At 46.3% G+C, this 22,591-nt stretch overlaps 1 protein-coding gene across 6 annotated transcripts in view; it reads right to left on the reverse strand.

The window, feature by feature from the left end:
• The window catches only part of ARHGEF6 (Rac/Cdc42 guanine nucleotide exchange factor 6), an 85,235-nt gene that overhangs the window by 51,748 nt on the left and 10,896 nt on the right, over positions 1-22,591 (reverse strand). For 5 of the 6 annotated variants that reach the window (XM_045995144.1, XM_045995145.1, XM_045995142.1 and 2 more), the window contains 4 exons: positions 13,356-13,440; positions 11,049-11,173; positions 9,666-9,867; positions 1,057-1,127 (listed from right to left, as the gene is read on the reverse strand). In XM_045995144.1, the coding sequence (XP_045851100.1) occupies positions 1,057-1,127; positions 9,666-9,867; positions 11,049-11,173; positions 13,356-13,440 (483 nt within the window). Of the gene's footprint in view, positions 1-1,056; positions 1,128-9,665; positions 9,868-11,048; positions 11,174-13,355; positions 13,441-21,991; positions 22,327-22,591 lie in introns of those variants that run through there. The other variant, XM_045995147.1, reaches the window with a different exon arrangement.

A 22,591-nucleotide genomic window follows, 5' to 3' on the forward strand; every position in this document is an offset into this window, starting at 1 on the left:
CCCCGCATCAGGCTCTCTGCTCGGCAGGGAGCCTGCTTCCTCCTCCCTCTCTGCCTACCTCTCTGCCTACTTGTGATCTCTGTCTGTCAAATAAATAAATAAAATCTAAAAAAAAAAAAAAAAACTGTCCCCTAAGATTATTGTCCATGTCACTATGAAGCAAGCTCCTTCCTGGGTTTTCACACCAACTACTGCTCATGTCATCATTGTGGAGCAAATTCACTAAAGAGCGCTATTCTGTCTTTTGAAAAGCGACGTATAGAGATGTTTAAAAACTATCCACGTGCAAAATGAAAGGAGGATGCCATCCCAACGCACATCCAACACTGGATGAAAAGTGACACTATTTCAGCCGAGCTGGCAGACGACGACAAAGCTACCAGACAGGAAAACTTAGAGGTTAGGATGGCTCGACCTTTTCATTAGTGATTGGGCCAAGTCTGGAAAGGAGACATGAAGGAAAGCAGAGAGAAGATTAAGGAGAATAACATGATTTTTTTTTCAAATGGGAACTTATTTTGAATCCTGCACAGGCCCTATTTATAGCTAATAGATTTTGACATATCTGTGTTCAAGCCAGAGCCATTCCATTCCTCCCTCTGTGCCAAAGGGCAGTCTTCCCTTCAGGCTGTCCTCGAACACAAGGTTGATAATATTTCCGAGGACATCATAACAGATTGATTGATTCCAAAATAAAATCACAGGATGTAATCACTTAAAACTTACTGCTTAGAGGAACTTGGGAATTCGCCTTCTAAATATCTGGTAAGGCTACGTCTACCTTCCGAATTTCCCTGTAACGCCTCCATGTGAACCGATGTCTCTTTTGGCACTGTTTAATGGACCTTGCTCTCCATCTCTGAACCACCTTTGAATCTTGCGGCACAGGGAAGGCAAAACTTCTAGCCATCTGTCTGAGGCCTATAAGGAGACACCAGACCCTTGCAATAGCTTACCCAGTCTCCCACGCCACCTCAACACATCAGTGGCTCAGCCGGGGAAAAGAGTCCAATAGAGACAGGCAAGAAATTCTTTGGTTATGATCTGAACACTCACCACAGTATAATAGTTCTTGGTAAGCGGAGTAGTTTCAAATCCTTTGACAGCCTTGGGGGACAGAGGTCTCTCTGCGAAAAAGACATTTAAATTATGTTAATAACATAGAAGGCTAAGAGGAACACTTTTATAATGTCGGTCAACTAACCTACTATTGTCAAATGGAAGGAGGAGTGGAAATGTACGTTCCTCGACAAGTAAAACTCTAACTTTACTAAACTCTAGATGGTCCAAGTTAGACCTTGTCCAGGCCCCCTCAATCCCTGAGTTGACTCCAGGAAACAAACGGAGGGTTGCTGGAGGGCAGGTGGGTAATGGGTGGTGGACATTGGGGAGGGCACGTGGTGTGATGAGCACTGGGTGGTATATGCAACCGATGAAATCATCGATTATATCAAATACTAATGATAGCTAATTGAATTTAAATTAAAAAAGAAAAACCAGCCCTAGCTAATGAGTGGCAGGGCCAGGGCAAGAATTTCTCTCCACTTGGACATGTTTATTTACTGGAGTCTGTCTCTCCACTCAACTTACTCAAAACAGATAAGCAAAGCCAACGCTAACCAAATATACATATTTGTAACTTGTAAGTTATTACACGAGTCTAATACAATATAGAGAATAGCAACCATCATTTGTTGGGGCTCTACTGTGCCAAAAATAAAATAATCAGAATCTCTAACACACTGAAAACTAGCAGGAAATTCTTGTTTCTTTGATGTATCATTTTAATATCATGACACTCAGCGATGAAATGCTTTCTTTTACAAAGTTACTCTTACCTTTCAAATTCATGACTAAGAGACATCCTAATACATTCTTTCTTTAAAAAAAACCACTTAAGATAAATACAAGATGGTGATCTTTTCTATCCTATCCTCATTTTCTCCTTTGCTCACTTTGTTGTATGTTCCATTTCTATCTTGCTGTATTATATGATGCTTTAAACTCTTTCTGAAGCATGGCGGAGTATATATAAATAACCAAACGATAAGATATCATCATGCTTGATTTTCCTTTTTGAAAAATACTTTCTCGTTTTAAATCTATTACAGCCCCACCCTAAAAAATGCAAATTTTAGAAAAGAAAATAAAAACCAATGATTAGCCCATCACTCAGAGCTAACCATCATTAGAGTAACATTATAAAATATGCCTCCCATTCTTTTTATATGTGTATTTGTGAACACACACACACACACACACACACACACACACACACCCAGGGATCTTTCTTATTTTACTTATAGTTTTGTAATTCTCCTAACAACATTTTTTTTTCATTCTTTTATGCGATCTCTGTTCCCAAGGTGGGTCTTGAAGTCAAGATCCCAAGATTAAGAGTTGCACGTTCTACCAAATGAGCCAGCCAAGTGCTCCTCTATAATTCGCCTAGCACAATGTTATTTCATGAATATTTTTTCATCTATCCTTGGCTTTTAATTATTATTATATTAAAAATATCCTTTATGTGATATAATGAACACTGGGTATTATATAAGATGACCTCTACCTCTGAAACCAATGATACGTTCTATGTTAATTAACTGAATACTAATTTTTAAAAATATCCTTGGGCGCCTGGATGGCTCAGTCGTTAAGCGTCTGCCTTCGGCTTAGGTCATGATCCCAGGGTCCTGGGATCGAGGCCCACATCGGGCTGTCTGCTCAGCAGGAAGCCTGCTTCTCCCTCTCCCACTCTCCCTACTTGTGTTCCCTCTCTCGCTGTGCCAAATAAAGACATAAAATCTTTTTTAAAAATCCTTTATATTTATTTGGTACTTAGTAGCTTTTAAGACATTTTATTTGATTCTCACAACAGCCTTGTCAGGCAGAGAGGATCTCATTTTGCAGAAGAGGTCACTGAGGTCAGGGAGATGAAGTCAGTTGCCCAAGGTCACATATCTTGGAACGGCAGAGCTAAGACTGAAGCCCAGGTATGTGCTTAAAGAACAGCCTGCACTCCTGACCCATATGATGTCCAGACAGAAAGCTACTGAAGGCTTCGGTCGATGGTACTGGCAGTGATTCCTATGGGACTTCAGAGCGACGATCAGTTTGAGCTGGGATGGTCAGGGAAGACTTTGCTAGGCAGGGGACACTTTTTTAAAGATTTTGTTTATTTATCTGAGAGAGACAGAGCAAGTGAGAGAAAGAACACATGTGTGGGGAGGGGGAGAGGGAAAGTAAGAAGCAGACTCCCCGCTGAGTAGGGAGCCTGATGCAGGGCTTGATTCCAGAACCCTGGGGTCATGACCTGAGCCAAAGGCAGAGGCTTAACTGACTGAGCCACCCAGGTGCCTTATGGGGGCACTTGATTTAGTCCTGGAGGGTGGTGAGAATTCAAACCAGGAGAGAAAATAGTAGAAGAGTTTTCCAGGCAGGGAAGATTCCAGAAGCACAGCTGTAGAAACAGCAATGCTCAAGGAAGGACTGTTCCTGTGACAGTGAATTGTCCAGCTGGGCCATGCTGGGTTGAGGGAAAATAAGACCAAAAGGCAGCAATCTGGGCCAATTCTGTCACTTCCAAGTGATGACAAGTGGGGCATAGCCAGTTTCTGGGAGCTTTACGCTATTTCAAGATCTCAGATCTACCTGGTGGCTTCACAGGGCCTAACTGGGCAAAGCAGAGCAACGCGGAGGCACCTTGCCTACATCTGAGACTGGCAGGGGCTGAGCCAGGACTTGAACCAGACATTGCACCGCCCAGTGTGCTGTGCCTTCCAGTCTGCCACGGTGTTGTGCTCTTAGACATACTCGAAAGTGACCGCTACCGGGTCTTTTGGGTTTTTTAATCAAGCAAGTTTTCTCTAGTGTAGCGATAATGGTTCTACTTAGAATGCACAGAAACTTTGTGCGATGATGTAAGCCAGTCTTGATAAAAATGAGACCTTCTGGAGATACCAGCAAGATGTGATCACCTTCCAAAAGCCAGGCTGAAAAGGAAGGTAAACAGTAATGAAGAGCCTGCCAAGAAACAGAAGAGGGAAGGAAGGGCCACCGGAATGGGTGATGGTAGTTGAAACAAAATGTTAAGTATGTCAAGTAGAATGGAGAGACATGAATCGAAAGGAAGGAAGTGGCCAGTCTGGAGATTCCTCGGTGGCCGAACGTGATGCGAAGACAGAGCTGGTGCTTTGGTAAGATCAGTAACATTGTCTAACCTCTAGCAAGACTGACAGAGGGGAAAAAAGAGAGAGAAGACACGAATTACCAATGTCAGGAGTCAAACGGGATATCACTACAGCCCCCGGAGACATAAAAAAGATGATAAAGTCATACTCTGAGCAACTCTACACATAGACATTCGATAATTAGATGTGAAATGGACCAACTCTTCAGAAAACAAGAACTATCATGACTTACCCAATAGGAAATGGACCATTTGAGGAGCCTTATAACTATTAAGGAAATTGAATTTCTAAATTTAAAACTCACGAAAAAGAACTCTCCAGGCCTGTATGGTTTCACCGGAGAATGCTACCAAATGTTTCAGGAAGAGGCAATACCAATTCTTCATGATGTCTTAGAGAAAATGAGAGGAGGGATAGGCTTCCAACTCATTTTATGAAGTCACTCTCACACTGATCCTGAAGCCAGACAGAGAGTCTAAAAAAAGAAAACTGCAGACCAATGGCCTCATGAATATAGATGTAGATAAACCCTTAACAAGATGTTAGCAAATAAAATTCAGCAATATTTTTAAAGCACTGTAGACCTCGGAACTCATCCCAGGGATGCAAGGTTGGCTATATATTCAAAAATCAATCAACATGACCCACAATATCAATACTCTAAAAAGAAACATCCCATGGTAATAATATCAATCAATGTGGAAAAAGCACTTGACAAAACTCAATACTCATTCAAGGGGAATAAAACTCCCAACCCCCCAAGTCCCCCAAAACAGGAATGAATTGGAACGCCTTCAAGTCAATAAAGAACATCTACCCCAAACCCACAGCTAGCGTTTAAGAGAAAGGGCTCAAGACCGAAGGCCAAGCGTGCGCCACTAAGGTCAGGGACAAGGCAAGGTGGTCTCTCTCATGCTCTTCCTCAATCCAATCCCATCACTGACATCACTCAGTGTAGAGAAGAATTCAGATGGGTTATCTGGCATATGAGAACTCGAACAGCAGCAAATCACACAGACAAAGCCCTAAGAAACCCTCCTAATCCTGATGTAAAGATCCCTTTCCAACTAACCTCGGGTTCCTTCCCCTCCCTTGCTGGTGCGCCCAATCCTACTGCCTGTGGTGGACACTGGACAAAAAGACATCTAGTGACAACTTGTTTCTCTGGATACAAAACATCCATGGGACGTACCCAGGGGACTACAACAGGAATCTAAATATAAAGCTCAATCCTGGTTTTGGTTTATAATCAGTAGGAAGAGCCATTTCTTAATCTGCCTTAATACAAATTTAATTAGAATGCTACCTAATCTCCGCATTTGATATCTATATTTACCTGCTAATAAGAAGTTTTAGAAGAAGGATTTAATGACCCTTTCACTGAACCAGTGAGAGAAGACACAATTTGCCTAAAATATCTGTTCTGATCATACTTGCTTCAATACTTCCTTGGCATGGAAACTCTGCCAGGAAAATTTTAATGCCAAGTTAACAGAATCCTTAGCTCTTCCCTAAGTAACAAAAACAAAAATGAAAAAGAGAGAAAAGTCATCATGTTCCTGATGCACTGGCAGAAATTTCTCTAAGGTATAAATAACATGTTACTTTATAGGTCACTGCTGATATTTAAGTAAAGGACTGAAAATTGTATCAGTGCCTAATTTTCTTATTTATAACGTATCTGACCCACACAGAGGAGCAAAGGCCCTTAAGAAAGCTTCTGTAGGGCGCCTGGGTGGCTCAGTGGTTTAAGCCGCTGCCTTCGGCTCAGGTCATGATCTCAGGGTCCTGGGATCGAGTCCCACGTCGGGCTCTCTGCACTGAAGGGAGCCTGCTTCCCTCTCACTCTCTCTGCCTGCCTCTCTGCCTACTTGTGATCTCTCTCTGTCAAAATTAATAAATAAAATCTTTAAAAAAAAAAAAAAGAAAGCTTCTGTAGCTTATATCATGACTAATTTATTCATACATGTATTTTTCATGAAACAAAATCTTTCGGAAAAAAATACTTTTGTTCACATTAGGGTTTATTTTTCTCATGCAACAAGAAATTGAGAGGTACGCAAGCAGGACTGGGAACGACGGCTTCATAATGTCACCCACCGTCCAGGTTCCATCATCCTTGGTGAGAGGCTTTTACCCTCATGGTCACAAAAGCCTACTGTACCTTCAACCTCAAGCTCCCGTTGAAAGGAGTTACGCGTGTGCGTGCGTGACATACTCAAATTTGCTATTTCTGAACTTTCTACTATAGAAGATCGGTGGCTCCATGAGACCTCTGAAAGCAGCCTCTTCCTGAACAGAGGAAAGAAGTTGCCCCCAGGGTTTTGGCCATAATTATCTCCTAGACAAAAGCTACAGCGGAATCTAAAACTTAAAATGCCACTCCCCGAGGGCATTTAGCAGAGCACAAAGTGCTCTTGTCAGGCGACAGGCTCCAGGGAAGGAAACTGTGCACAGCATTCCCACAGCCCTACAATCTGCAGGGCCAGGGTTTGCCCAGGGCTAGGGTTGGTTGCTTTTGTTTTTAAGACAACACAAAGGAATGGGCAAAGTCGGCCTAAATGAGCGGGAGGTACCCAAGGCTACCATGAGTGATTCCGTCACAATCGCGGACTATTTGAGTGACCTCTGTGTTACACGTCTGACCCAATCATAAGTAGACAGAGATCACGGGAGTCCTTTAGTTCCATGCCTGATTCAACTGCATCGATGACCGGCAAGGTTGTGTGGCCACCAGGTTTAAAACTCGAAATGGGCAGTTTCGCTTCTAGGAAAGATGCATTTCATCTATGAATCATTTTTTTAAAAAATTCCTTAAAGACAAACCTCCTTTCCTCAGCTTATACATCAGTATGAGCTTCGCGGAAAGAAATGAAAAAATTGACAGGTATTTTCTAGACCAAGCACGAAACAGCACGGCATCGAACTTGTGTGGCCTTTGTCCTGTCCCCACCAATCACTATGACTTGGCTTGTCTTCTCATCTGCCCCTACCCATAGCCTCCATGTCTTTGAGCGCTCAGCTCAAAGCCTGCCTCCTCCGTGAAGCCTCTTCGGATCTCTCCATGCACAGCGCACCCCCCCATCCACTGACGATCCGCTCCGGAGTTTCCACCTCATCATCACTTTTTGTCGGTTTCATCTCTAGCCTTTCGCTCTCCCCCGGACCCTACATCCCTAGGGGAAAACTACCTGCTAGAAACCATCCAAACTACGACTCTGTGGCACCTCTACCCCCATGTCCAAAGCAAGTCCTCCTCTTCGGTGCTGACCACCCACCCAACACACACACACACACTCCCTCCTCATCCTCTCTTCTCTATTAATGGAGTTCAGCATGAGTCAACCATCTCCTGACAAAGATGGGAAAGACCCAGTCAGGAAAAAGATCAGAGAGGACGGCAGAGGGGCAACAGCAAGCCAAATCCTGGAGGACCTCGTGGAGTAGTGAGATGACCTTGGCTTCTACCCTTTTTCAGATGGGGAGCCATCACCCAAGTTCTGTTTTGAAAGAATCACTCTGGTTACTGAGTTTAAACCTATCCCTGACGGGTGGGTAAGACACTTCTAAGGGTTACCTAGGTGCTCAGATCATAGCCAGAGCTTACCATATGAGTCCTTAACTGATCTCCAAACCAAAGAGAATCTATGATAAACTTGAAGGGAAGGGTCCAAAGCCTGGGACCAACAGCCAGACTATTCTACGAGGCATGTCAGTGAGGGACACGACCGTGAAGGCATGCTGTCTGCCCACTTCCCGGGTCCTCCCAACAATGCTTGGGATTCCCAGGCAAGGCAGCAAGTGCTGTGGCTTTTAATTTTGCGGATGAAGACTCGGAATCAAGGAACAAAGCTAGTGTGGTCTGGAAAGTTGGAGACCCTGACCACCAGCTCACAGTAACTGAAAGCTGTAGCAAGGGGTAAGAATCAGCTGCAAGGATGGTCAAAACCAAGGAAATTCCAAGCAAGGCGCGGAAGAATATTTCAGGGCTCAGGAAAAACGTCGTCGTGATCCCAGTAATGAAAAGTGATAAGGGGCGCCCGGTGGGCTCAGTCAGTAAAGCCTGTGACTCTTGATCTTGAGGTTGTGAGTTCAAGCCCCATGTTGGGTATAGATATTACTTAAAAATAAAATCTTTAAAAAGCACTAAGAAGTCTACACATACACATGTAATTATAAATCTGTTAGTAAACGTTTATTCCATTAAAGGAGATGCCCTCTCCCAGACCCCTGCCACCCTTAAATGAACACACAATACAAAAAGTATGCAAACTAAACTTTCTCTTAAATGCTTTAGGGGAAAAAAACTCCAAACAGGGGTGCCTGGGTGGCTCAGTAATTAGGCGGCTGCCTTTGGCTCAGGTCATGATCCCAGGGTCCTGGGATGGAGCCCTGCCTCAGGCTCAGGCTCCCTGCTCAGCAGGAAGCCTGCTTCTCCCTCTCCTGCTCCCTCTGCTTGTGTTGCCTCTCTCGCTGTCTCTCTCTCTGTCAAATAATAAATTCTTTAAAAAAAATAACCAAACTCCAAACAGTGGTTATCTGGGGGAGGGTGCAAAGAAGATTCGTATTATCTACATTATATATCTCTGTAATGTTTTAATTCATTTACAGTGAGCCTATAATTACAGTCATTAATAATATTAATTTTGAGGCATTAAGAAAACAATAAAGACATCTAGGAAAGAAAAAAAATGCACTGAGGAGCTAACCACTCAAAGGAACACTTGGGTGAATATTTGGGGGAAGTAAGGAGATATAATAACGTGAATAAGTGAACACTATGTTATCTGCATTGTGTATATCTTTATACATCAGGGGTCTTTGGTAATAGAGGCAGGGCCTACTTTCTTAAATAATAAAAAAGCAAGGAAGTTACCTAAGAAAGTTCTAGAAGGACTACTAAAGAATTATTAGATTGCATTCTCTGGATATTATTATGAAAGAGGATAAGCAGTTAGCAGTACCCAACGAGTTAAGGAAAATCTTCTTCAGAATAAAAGCAGCCAGACAGCTTGCAGCCCTACTATTGTTATTTCTCAAACACATCCCGGAGGCATTTAGACTTAGGTCTGCTTAAAGAGTTTAGGGCTAAAAAAAGGAAGTTAGCACATGGCCTCTCTTATTATTGTGTTCTACCATGGTGAGTCTTGGAGCCGCAGGAAGGACTGTGCACTGTCTTCCACGGGCTAGAATTAGTGAACAGAAAGGGACATAGCTAAGGTAGAACAGTTGTCTAAGCTTTGAATTCTTTGGCTTTTTTAGGTTTTTGCTGCCTTGATGTAATCTAAATACAACACTGTTTCAAAATATCTGATCACAGATTTTTCTCCCCCAGTTCTCTCCCACCCTTACTGTTGGCATGCACGCGCAAATACAAATAGTTTCTGGGAACCCAGTAAAACGACCAGTGTCGCCGTAGGAACATAAGAAAGTACAAGAGTCACACTCAAACAGGCTTTTAAAAGATCTACTTACCACTGGATTTAATTTCTCGGACATAATTACTAGGGAACCAGCCTGTTCTGCCATTTAATGTGCCTTCCCACCAGCCTCCTTCTTCAACTCTGGTGACATAAATGATGTCCCCTTTACAAACCGACAGTTCGTCTTCATTTGTCTGCTTAAAGTTGAATCTTGCCTTTACTATCAACTGATGGCTTCCATTTTCCGTCATCTCCTAGAGAAACAAAAGCCACACCAGATTAAGCGGCCCCCTAAATGGGGCAGGGGCAGAAATTAAATGAATGGAGGCCAGTAAAGTGAAACCCCAGGTCTCCCTCAGTTTTGAATTTTTAGCTGAGGAGTGGGACGGGGTGGGAGGTGGCTGGGGGAGGCGAGGTTAGTAAGCCCCTCGGAAGGGCATGTAACCTGCATTCGTAAGAATATGTATTTTGAAGGGGGGGGGTCACAGCTCTCAACTCCCTCTCCCTCACCAATTATCTGAAGGTACTTATTTAAATGAGCCGCCTCTACCCAACACACAGACACGGTCTTACACAATTACACAGCCAAGATTAGGTACTAATCTATCCATAAAATCTGCCACCCACCTCCCCATTGCTAAGAATATCTTAAATTGGCTAAGATTTAGTCATTGGCAAACACCAAATACCCCCTCGTTACCTGAGTGGGGAGTCGTTAAGCTGTCATGGGCGCCTTCGAGAAGCTGATGAGCACAACTGACCTTTACCCAAAACACACCCCCGGAAGTTCAGAGGCAGGAGATTCTACGTACAATCTGAGAGGGTCCCAGGGCTGTGGAACCGTCGTGTTCATCGGCTCCTCAAAGGGATCGTGATCTCAAAAGGTTAAGCAGTTTGGAAGTAGTTAAAGCGCTTTGGAAGCAAGAGCTCTTGATGGCTTAAAGCAAGTGGGTGGCTTCTGACAGGGAACAAAGTCTCTAATGAGCACAAGACAGGCAGTTCCTCCCCGATAAACGCTCCCATTAAGACCAAATGCAAAGACAACGGGGTACAGCCAATGCGGGAGCTCCTCACAGGCCCCCCAGGAATGCAAAGAGAAAAACTCAAATGACGATCACGATGATGAAAACAAGTAAGAGACGAGGACTGAAACCGCCATCAGGATGTAGTTCCAGTGACTTCCATTGGCAGAGCCTTCTGCGGGAAAGGATTCACTTGGCTCGAGGAAGGAGAAGAACTCCAGGGCTTCAACCCCCAAGTTTCTGACCCTCTGGCCCACAGGCCTGAACTGGCAGCCGGGTTTCAGAGTTGTTCTGGGGGTGAAGCCCCCAACACAGAGGCCAGCTGTCTCACCACCAAGGCAGCTGAAACCGGGCCAGGGGATCTCATGTGACGGATCTTAGAACGGGCAAGGGGAATCGGGTTCTGTGCTTACCACTGCCTTGGACTGCCTTTGCGGGCCTGGAGGTGCGCTAACCACCGCTCCCTGCGGGTTCGTCTGAGAACTATTAGCAGCGCTAAGAGAAGAGGAACGTCCACATGGTCTTTCTGAGAGCTGATCTGTGAAAAGAAGAAAAGGCAAGGTAAAGGGAACTGCTCCTGTCCGAAACACAGCTACAGAGCACGCCGTCTTTCGTGGGACATCATCAAAGGCTCCCGGGGCCGTCCTCCTCACGGTTGCGGCTAGGGACGTGCCAAGTGCATTTCATTTCGCCGCACCCGCCCTCTCCATGCCGGCCGCCCGCTTCCTCCTGCGTAACCTTACTGGCCATCGCCGTCCAGTAGAATGAAAAACAGCGACAAAGCCACATTTTCGCTTAACCCATTTCCCTACCACTGGCCCCTCTTGAACCAGTGGCAACAGTATGCCCTGTTATCCAAGGCAGAACTATATTGGGTACCAAACAGCTGTTTGTGGCTCTTATTACTTTGAAATATTTCAAACTTCTCTCTTTGTGTTTTGGCCCTTAACTGGGTGGTTCTCCGCCTCGTAGGCAGCAGCATGAGAGGCGTCTGTGACCAGCCTGGGGCTGGGGAAGGGGGGGCGGTCGGTGGGGTGGGAGCCCGGGAGAAGGAGAATCGGAGAGAGAATGTGTGTCTGGGAGAGCTGCAATCTTGACACCGAGGATCCTTCCTTGAAAAACTCAAATTCAAGAATCTTCTCTTCCTTGAACCCTCGTGAAATTCGATCAGACCAGCGCTGAGCTGGATGTTTTCCGTATGCTGACAGCGTGCTAAAGAGAGGAGCTAGCTTCTTGACAAATTCAAATGAGGGTTCTTTTCCTCTCCATTTATTTTTAAAAGACATAAACTGCAAAAGTCTAGAGCCCAAACATTCCCTAGGCGACAAGCTCAGTATCCAAGTAATTTCCTTGATGTTTTAACTTTCACTTCCTTATATTTTATAAATATCTGTGGCAAGGGAAGAGACTGTAAAACCTGCTAGCAGAGTTTGGCAAAAGAACGTATAATTTGTGTGGCATAATGTTAGAATTACACGATCCTCCCTGCCCAGCCCTGGGTGCTTGTCGTGTGTGTTAAATATAGTTCCTTGAATTAGCTGTACTTTCTGCTACGCGCCTTGCAATGGCTCAAAAGCATTTTTTTTTCCCAAATAGCAAAAGAACAACTCCAGAGAAGTATTTTTACACTTATTGCTATTATGTACAGCTCTTTTGACTAAAACGGTAATTACTTGATAGCTTTGGCATTGACTACACTGTCTGCTCTTGTTCGCCAATCGTCTCACGTGGGGAAGTGGAGCCTTCCTAAATAGACATTTTCTCAAGGGCGGGGACTGTATCTTACATGTCCTTTGTGGCGCTTGGCAGTGCTGGGCACACAGCCTGTTGACTTTCCAACAGTCTGAACCCCAAGAGCCATGCTCCGGCGTTAAGGGTCGGGGCTCCATCTGATGCAGGTCTGAATCCCGGCTCTGCCACTTGCTAACTGGGTAACTGGGGGCCTGACTTCCCTTATCTGTCATAGGGACCTAATAATAATACCTACCCCTAGAATTATTTCAAAGATGAGCCCACCGATGGTTCTTAGAATTGTTTACACCCATGGTAAGGGCTCAGTGCAATTTTTTTTTTTTTGGCTCAACGCATTTTAATTCTGGTGATTTCCATCCAGCTGTAGGTAAGAAGACACTGTCCCGCAGAAGGAGTGAAGTTGTACTCCAAGATATCCACGTTTTCTTTACATTCTTTAAGATTTATATTCAGTACCTCCAATGTGCTGGCTATTAAACGTTTAAATAATAATAAAAAATGGATTTTTTTCCATTCACTATGAACCTGAGGTTTCATTTCCAGTGCAAGTTTACTGATGGCTTCCTTTGCATGGAGAGACACATACAAAAATCTGAGAAAAACATGTCAGTAGGGGGGACAGGGAAGTAACAGCTATCTTCTGTGAAGTTTATGAAAAAGAGAACTTGTCTTCCTTTTCCTTTTCTGTCTTGTTATATACTCAGGGGCTTATTCCACAGCTTTGAACAAAACAGCTTCTTGGTTCTTATCCTTATATGAAGGGCGTTGCAGTAACATCTGTGAGAGGCGTGTTAAAATCCTACTCCATGGACAATTAAGGCATCTGACCCCCACTGGGATTTATTTGCCAGGAGAGGAGAAATGTGCCCCGATCAAACCGTCCTGGCCACAGCTGGCTCCTAGGGGAATGAGAAGCCCATGGATCCAAACATGTCACGCGCCACTCATGAATCACAAAGCCTGCTTACCTTCTGTTGCCTTGTTGACAGCTAAAAGTGTGCTCAGGACCTTGGAGAAGTTGACCCCTGAATAAAGGTCATCAGGATCGAATACCTATGAGAAAGGAAATTGAAACTGTCAGACACTGTAAGTATTCAACTCAGCAAACCAAACTAGCAAATGGCCACTTCCTCCGGCTCTCGGGAGACAAAAATGTACAAGCTGAGACCCAAACCTCCGTGCACCTTTGGGAGAAGTGAAAGCTGCAGCTGAGCCACCTAATGACATGTGGGAGGCCATCAGTGAGTCAGAGCGCAGCGGTGATGGGAAATGAGAGACAAGCTGAGAAGCACAACCCACAAGCAAATGCGCTCATCCAACCTGAGCATGTCAGTACTCAGCCCAGTTCCAGAAAACCCGAATGCATGGGTTACAGTTCATGCCTGTCACCTACACAACGTACAGATGGTCCGCAAAGAAGGGGGCGGAACCTTTCTGACATGTTTCCAAGTGCGCTGTTTAATCACCGGATTCAGTAGGACCACTGTCCACACTGCCTGTTCCTCTGCTCCCTGTCCTCCCCGCTGCCACCCACTGGGTCCCAATGGCCTGGGATCCCAACTCCATGCCACCCAAACTTTTCCAAGGCCTGCCTTTGGCTCCCAGCTTCGGTGTCTGGTTTCTGCTGCTTGACCTTGCCCCTCTCAGCCCGTCTTCATGGATTTGAACCTGTGCCAGCTCTTCCTGGCCTCAGGTGACTTCTTCAGATGGGACCTCTGGCCTTCCTAACAGTACTCTACGGTCAGCAACAAAACAGGAAATAAATACAACATTTCACTTTGCCTTCATTCTGATAGGCCACTGTCCCGAGTGAAGACACCAGTCAGCTGTTGTTTTAAATGCAAATTAATTGTTGATTTGTAAATGTATTCAACGTATTAAAATGTATGGACAATTCTTCCAGTCTCATATACGTGTACTTGAAACTAGAAGCGTCCTCGAACACAGGCACAATCCACGAATTTGCGAACCAATGACGTGGACACACTTATCTATGGGAAACCCACATCCTGAACGGAAATGCACCTTCTAAAAACACTTCATTCCAGGAGGTCTAGAAGTCTGAATCTTCTTTTCCCAGATGCAGTGATGGGAATAAAATGTACCTCTTCGTGTGGGACAAGATTGGGAATGGGCCTAAGTAATTCCTAATCTGCGTGTTTTCTGGGACAACGTCAAGGCAAAATTTTCTCTTCTTTGTGTACATATTCTTCAAGACCTAAACTCTGTCTCTGGAACAAAAATATATAGTAGCCATTTTTTTTCAAATTGGGAAGGAGTATCAACCTAGATACTGTATGCAAATACAAGCCTAGAGAAGTCTGCCTATTCTGGGATTCACGACTGTGCTATTCATTTAATCAACGAATGTTCTGCAGTCAAAACAGTACGACCGAAGAGCCCGATCACATCTAAAAATGACACACCAGGGGCGCCTGGGTGGCTCAGTTGGTTAAGCAGCCGCCTCTTGATTTGGGCTCAGGTCATGATCTCAGGATCGTGCGATTTTTTCTCTCTCTCTCTCCCTCTGCCCCTCCCCCAACTCACATGCACACACGCGTGCTCTCCGTCTCTCAAATCGATCGATCGATCGATCTTTGAAAAAGGAATAAAAACAAAAATGACACACTAATCTACTTTTAGTAAAGGGCTCATCCCAATATTACTCAAGAGTCAAATAACACTACAGTCCAATATAAACTTCAAAGTTGTCCAGGAATAATTAGGCATTCTGTTTCAGGACGCCAAAGTCTGGGTGAACAAGATATGACAGACGCTGGAGAAAGAACCTGGTGTCCCAGAGGACTCCAGGTTCACTGAACTTCCCTTAGGGCCCATCGGTGGGCAAGTGTTAATGCCATGCACACCAAAATGCTAACAAAGCAAAATATTCATTCATTTTTAGCCCATAATTCTTAACGGGAGCACGAATACGTGTGTGCACGCAGAGACGGGGAGAGTCCGAAATAAGAAGCAGAAATAACTATCAGCAGAATAAGGCAGGAGAGCAAAAGCAGTGATAAAAAACCTGCCCCTTTCTTTTTCTGTTGCTCCCTCTCCAGGCTGACGGACTGCCCATATGTGGCAACACCAGCGTTACTCACTCACACGGGCACTTGGCTGGAATTAGGACAGAGCACCTGATCAGAAAATGAAACGTACATCATCAGCAAGAGTCAGCCACTACATCTGCTGGAGGGGCGCTGGCGCGACAATACAGAGTTTCCTTTTTAGAAAAGCCCGATACACTTGAGTTTACCCAGGGACACTGTTCTTCTGGCTAAAAGCCTGTTCTGTAGCACAAGGAGCTACACCAGAAGGAGCTGGAAGAGGCCTCTAGGGCGGAGTACAGAAAGCAAAGCCTAAGAGCCTAAGAGCTATGATTTGCGAGCAGTGGAAAAAGCAAATATAACCGGCAACCCCGTCCACAGTACCACACCCTTCCAAACCTCAAAATGCATGGTAGTGAACATCGTATCCCAGCTGGGAAAAAGCAGAATTGTCCAACATGGAGTGGGCATGGGGAGAACAAGAAGTAGGTTGTGGGACAGGCCATTTGCCTCGGGCGAATCCCAACCATTTATACATACAAAATGGAGAAGCAATTCCCCTTTTCTATCTGCAAAGCACTGGGGCTTGTTAAAGGAAATGCAAATTTGCATATTTACCCCGCCTGTGCTTTTTCATCTTCCGCCACTCTGTCCAAGCCTCGCTAGCCTGCTTAGTATGGCATGAAGCGGAGTCCCAGATGAGCTGAACTTTCTCTCTACCATTTGGGTCCAGAAATTAGCTGGTTAGTTTCCAGTTGGATCTGCCAAGGTTGGACGAACAGCAGGATTCCCTCCCTCCATTGACCACAACTGTGATGCAGACAAGAAAGAAAGGGCTGCTTCTCAGGCTATACTGCTAGATGCTTTTAAGGTCCCGTTAGCACAATGGGATGAGGCGGGGTTCAAGGATATCAACAACAGGGCGCCTGGGTGTCTCAGTGGGTTAAGCCTCTGCCTTCAGCTCAGGTCATGATCTCAGGGTCCTGGGATCGAGCCCCACACCGGGCTCTCTGCTCAGCGGGGAGCCTGCTTCCCTCTCTCTCTCTCTCTGCCTGAATAAAATCTTTAAAAAAAAAAAAGGATGTCAACAACATTTACTCTACTCTGGGCAAGCAGCAGAAGAGATAGAGATAAAATTTCATGAAAGATGGGTTTTTTTTTTCTTTTTAAGTACTGTTGACCCTTGAACAATATGGGTTTGAACTGTGCAGGTCCACTGACACATGGGTTTTTTTCAATAAACACAACACAGTACTATACATGCATTTTTCTCTTCCTTATGAGTTCTTAATAACATTTTCTTCTCTAGCTTACTTCATTGTAAGAATGCAGTATATAATACATAAAACGTGCAAAATATGAGTTAACTGACTATTGATGTTATCAGTGAGACTTCTGGCCAATTTACATAAGATTACCTAATTACCTATGGTCCAATTCTACATCAGCGGCCCAACTCAGACAAGACATTTTATTTTGGTTAAAGATTTTATTTAGGGCGCCTGGGTGGTTCAGTCCATTAAGCATCTGCCTTCAGCTCAGTTCATGATCCCGGGATCCTGGGATCGAGCCCCGCATCGGGCTCCCTGCTCAGCAGGGAGCCTGCTTCTCCCTCTCTCTGCTCATGCCGTCCCTCTCTCTTTTTCTCACTCTTTCTCTCCCCCCAATAAATAAAATCTCTTTAAAAATAAAATTTTAAAAGAGATTTTATTTATTTGAGAGAGACAGAGAAAGCATGTCCCTTGGAGGGGAGGTGGGCAAAGGAAGAGGGAGAGAGAATCTCCCGCGGACTCTTTGCTGAGTGCAAAGCCCAGCGCGGGGCTCAATTGCACAACCCTGAGATCACAACCCAAGCCGAAACCAAAAGCCAGGCGCCTAACCGAGCCCACTATCCAGCCCCCCCACAAGACATTTAATCTTTAAATGTTTCTGCACAACGGGGCGCCTGGGTGGCTCAGTGGGTTAAGCTGCTGCCTTCGGCTCGGGTCATGATCTCGGGGTCCTGGGATCGAGTCCCACATCGGGCTCTCTGCTCAGCAGGGAGCCTGCTTCCTCCTCTCTCTCTGCCTGCCTCTCTGCCTACTTGTGATCTCTCTCTGTCAAATAAATAAATAAAATCTTTAAAAAAAAATAAGTGTTTCTGCACATTTTAACATTTCTTATCTCCACCATGCCGGAAGCGAGGCAGGGCTGCGTTGAGCTGCCGGTTCCACCTGGCGAGGGGTCGGGGGCGTGGGGGTCTGGCCCGTGCTTCCAGGGCCACGCTAAACCGCTCCCCGGCACCCTGCTCTCACCACCTCAGATAAGTGCTTCCACATACCTTATCTCATCTAATCTAATTTTCTGTTTCTAATCCGTCTGGGGATGAGCAACCAGATTACCCATAATTCCAACATGCTTAGATAAGTAAAAGTCGTTAGGCTTCAAGTGAGATCCTGAGGCAGTCTCCCGGGAATAAAGTGCCAAAGCCTTGGTGCCAAGATTGGGGCGGGGGGGGGGGGGACACGCGGGCGGGCGGGCGGGCGGCAGCCATCTCTTCTACAGTCCAGACCTTCCCTTGCCACTCACTCGTGCTACTGGTCATTTAGCCACTAAACATTTACTGAGTACCTACTAGGGGCCCATGTTATATTGAATGCTGGCATTTTAAGAATGATCAAACTCAGCTTCCTGCCTTTGAGAAGTGCCGAGACTTAGGAGAGAGATAGATGTGTCCACAGATCCCTATCAGGAGTGGCCCGCCAGCATGAAGAGAGCCTGGCACAAAGGCTTATGGGAATGAAGACGATAACTGCCCGATCCAGCAGAGAAGATTTTCTAGAAGATCCGAGATTCTGGAGGAAGCTTGGTATCTCTTTCTTTACGGCTCTCAGTTCGGTGGCAGACACTGGCGGTTGCGAGATGGCTGAATTCGAGATCAGCCATGGACGTGGTTCTCGCATCTGGCTGCACGTTAGAATCACTTGGGGACCTTCCAAGAAACAAATGAATTACAAGACACGGTGACTCTGGGAAACTGCTGGGCAGAACCTACTGAAGCCGAACACAGACATACCCCGTGACCTAGCAGTTCCATTCCCATGTACAAACCCAGCACCAGAAGCCGGGCACGAGACACGCACGGCGCACAGCGGCGCTGTTCACAGCAGCCCAAAGCTGGGAACAACCCGGACGGCCACCAGCAGGTGGACGGATAAACAAAAGATGGTACAGCCACAGGATGGGATATGACCAGTGATAAAGAGAATGAACTGTTCGGACCCACGACATGGGGGACTTGTACAAATGTTACCCTGAGTGAAAGAAACCTTATACAAATGAGTACCTACCATATGATGCCACTCATATAATATGCCGAAACAGAAAAAAAAATGACTCTATTGTCTTAGAAGTCAGGGCAGTGGGGTCCACTGGGGAGGGGTGTGACTGGGAAGGGGCAGGAAGGCGGCTTCCGGGGATGACAGTGTTGTGTTTCTCAATTGGTGTGCTGATTGTATGGATGTGTTCAATTTGTAAAGGTTCAATCAAACCATATACTTAGAATTTGTGCGATTTCTGAATTCACATTATATTTCAATATGAAGTTTATTTAAGCATTTAAAAAAAAAGAATACCAGGGCCCCTGGGTGGCTCAGTTGGTTAAGTAGCTGACTCTTGATTTTTGTTTTGTTTTGTTTCTTTAAAGATTTTATTTATTTGACAGAGAGAGAGAGAGCGCGCACAAGCAGGGGAAGCTGCAGAGAGAGAGAGAGAGAAGCAGGCTCCCCACTGAGCAGAGAGCCTGACATGGGGCCCGATCCCAGGACCCTGAGATCATGACCTGAGCCGAAGGCAGACGATTAACTGACTGAGCCACCCAGGTGCTCCTGACTCTTGATTTTGGCTCAGGTCATGATCTTGGGGTTGGGAGATCAAGCCCTGTATCAGGCTCCGTGCTCAGCAGGGAGTCTGCTTCATATTCTCTCCCCCTCTTACTCTGCCCTCCCATGCACTCTCTCTCTCTCTCAAATATATAAATAAATCTTTAAAAAAAAAAAAGATTCTCGTGGCACCTGGGTGGCTCAGTGGGTTAAAGCCTCTTCCTTTGGCTCCGGTCATGATCCCAGGGTCCTGGGATCGAGCCCCACATTGGGCTCTCTGCTCAGCAGGGAGCCTGCTTCCCCCTCTCTCTCTGCCTACTTGTGATCTCTGTCAAGTAAATAAATAAGATCTTTAAAAAAAGATTCTCTCTTTCCCTCTCCCTCTTTCTACCCATTTCCCTCTCCAAAAAAAAAAAAAAAAGAAAAAGAAAGAAAGAAAAGAAAGGAAATACCCAGGCCTGGGCTCCACTTACAGACCAATTAAGCTCAGTGCTCAGTGGTGTGGGGGGAACCTCACATTTGTATTTTATAGAAACTCCCCAGATGGCTCTGATGTACAGCCATATCTGAAAACCAAGGGGCTTAGTGTTCCTGTATTTATCAATAGCTCCTCTGGGGCACAGTCTGGCACATGGCAAAGGGAATGAGTTCTGGAGTCAGACCCATCAGCAGTGATGTTCTGATTTGCACTGACATTTGTCTGGATGATTCCCCAAACCTCAGTTTCCTCCACTGTATGATGGGCACAACACCACCTCCCTCCCAGGATTGCTGGCAGGACGAAACAAGGTAATATACGTAAAGCACCTAGCACAGTACCTAGAATATAGCAGTAGGTGCTTAAGAAGTGGGGGCTAAGTGGTAGCTATTCCACTCCACTTCCTCCTTTGCATCTAAGTACAGTGATGAGCAGATTGCTGCAAATGCACAAAACCCACACTCTCCAATTTCTCCTCCTGAATTGAGTTTCTTTGTAAAGACTGGAGTAATATTATACCTGGACTAATGATGTCAAACCTGCTATTCCTGAAGATGAATGGAGAGGACACAGACTGTCCGTAAATACAAACCACAGACCCTCCTTTGGAAGACTTTTCTCCTGCCCTCACCCTTAAGAACAGCACCGGCCCAGTGCGAGCAAAGACAAGGCCAAGATGTGAGTTGGCAAAAAGAACAGAAAAACGAGTAGCTTAGAAGACATACCATCCGTAAAATGTGCCAAATGAAACGCTGCTGTATAAAATGTCATAGTTTAGTAAAAACTAACCAAACAAAAAAAATGCTGAGCCGAGAGCAGAAGGCCCAGGTTGGAGTTTGGATGCTGTGACTGGTAAGCTGTATATGGCTGGTTAACTGACTTTTCGGTTTCCTACATGCTTTACAAGGGCACTGTGAGTTTCAGATAAGGTACGCAGAAGACATTCGAAAAAAAAATTGAGCAGCAAAGAAATGCAAGACGACGATATAAGCTGCAAATTTACTCTGTTCCAAACTCCAATCTCCAACCACCACCACCCCCGGGGGAGACTGGAAACTCTCTGATATTAACCGCTCCAAGCACACCCAGCCTGAAGCTCACTTATGTAAGAAGGGACTGCAGCACTGCCTGGCATGTAGCGTAATACTTTGCTTAAGAGAAATCCTTGGAAATGCCTCAGCAGAAGTCCAAGGGCAGGCCCAGGCCTTAACGTTTTGGAGAGAGGTGCTCTCTGTCACAGAACACCAGAACTGTGGCTGGAGCAAATGATGTCATCCAAGCTCCTCTTACCATGGTCAATGTCAAAATTAAGATAGGAAGTTCAAGGACAAATTGTGGGCTTTCCAGGCAAATAGAAGTTAGAAAAGCTGTTTGGACCTTAGAATCTTGCTGTTAAAATTGTTAATACTTTACAGAACATCAACTGAAATTTATCCTATTGTGTGATTTTTTTTTTCGGGGGTTACGTGAAGCTTTTATTCACAAAACCGTAAGTAGTTGCAAAGGCAAATATATTCCCTTAGTCCATTTGTATTCCCACCACACATTAAGAAAAGGGAAGAAAAAAATCATGTGAGTCACCCATACAGCCCCAAACAATAACAAACCAAAAATAAAAATATGATTCTTGAAGAGACAGAGATAAACTTAAGGGCTCTCCACACTAGAGCTAAGAAACGAAATAGCTCAAATACCTGTTGGGTTCCTAAATGACTGGAAAATGGAAACTCGAAATTAACTACACGCACGTTGGTACACCTTGCAGAGTACAGGTCTTTCCCCATCCACAAACCATTCCTGTGACCGACCTGTGTGCTCAATGCTGAAAATCTTCCCAAACGTGCGATGCTGGGGACTGAGGGGTGGGGGGTGGGCAGGCATCAAATTAGTATCTAAAACAGTACTGTCGACTACTGCCCTGGTTCCCGGGGAAAGAAGGAACCCTGTCCGCTGCAAAGCCGGCGGCCAGAGCCGGACAACTCGCCCCTAAGTTTGGCGCGTCCTCGCTCCGTGCCCTGGGCCCCCGCCCCCCTCCCCCTCCGGGCCCCCGGGATCCCAGGGCACTGCCAGGCCCGGGCGAGAGCCGACCCCGCGGCTGGGGCTGCGAGCCACGTTAGGGGGAGGAAGGGCGGCTCCTCTGCACGCGGGTCCTTCGGCCCCACCCCGGCCCTCGCGTCCTCCCCTTCCCTTGACCCGGTCGCCCCCAGACAGGTCACCTGGCTCGGCCGCTGCCCGCTGCTCCTCCCGCTGCTCGCTCGCTCGCTCTGGCCGTGCCGCGCACCCGCCGCCGCTGACTCCTGGAAGCGGCTCGCCCTCGCGAGTCACGGGGCCGGCGAGCGGGCGGGCGAGCCCGTGCCAAGGCTGCGGGAACCGTGCACCGAGCCGGAGAGGGGACCCTGCCCTGAGCGCGGCCGCCACCCGAGCGAAACTGGAGAGCTGGGCTCTGCTCGCCCGGGCGGGGAGGGGCGGCTGCAACTTTGCTCCCGAACGCGAGCGAGGAGGGGGCGCCCGTCTCCAAACTCCGTGCCGCGCCTGCCACCTCTCCAGCCAAAGGATTTGCTTTATGCCTTTTTTTTTTTTTTTTTTTTAATCTACAGGGAAGCCAGATTCTTGCCCTCAAGTTCTTGCTTCCAGGGCCGTGCGGCTCGGCAGGCGGAGGAGCGCGGCGCCGAGCGGGCTGCGGGAGACGCGCCCGCCGGGTGCGCTGGCAGCGAGCCGGGCCAGGGCGCGCGGGGCGGCGGCAGCGGCGGCGGGAGGGCGGGAGCGGACCCCGCTGGGCTGCGCGCGCTGGCCCCTCCGGGCCCGGAGCCAGAGCC

This window comes from Meles meles, chromosome X (genome assembly GCF_922984935.1).
Source record: "Meles meles chromosome X, mMelMel3.1 paternal haplotype, whole genome shotgun sequence".
Classification (NCBI taxonomy): domain Eukaryota; kingdom Metazoa; phylum Chordata; class Mammalia; order Carnivora; family Mustelidae; genus Meles; species Meles meles.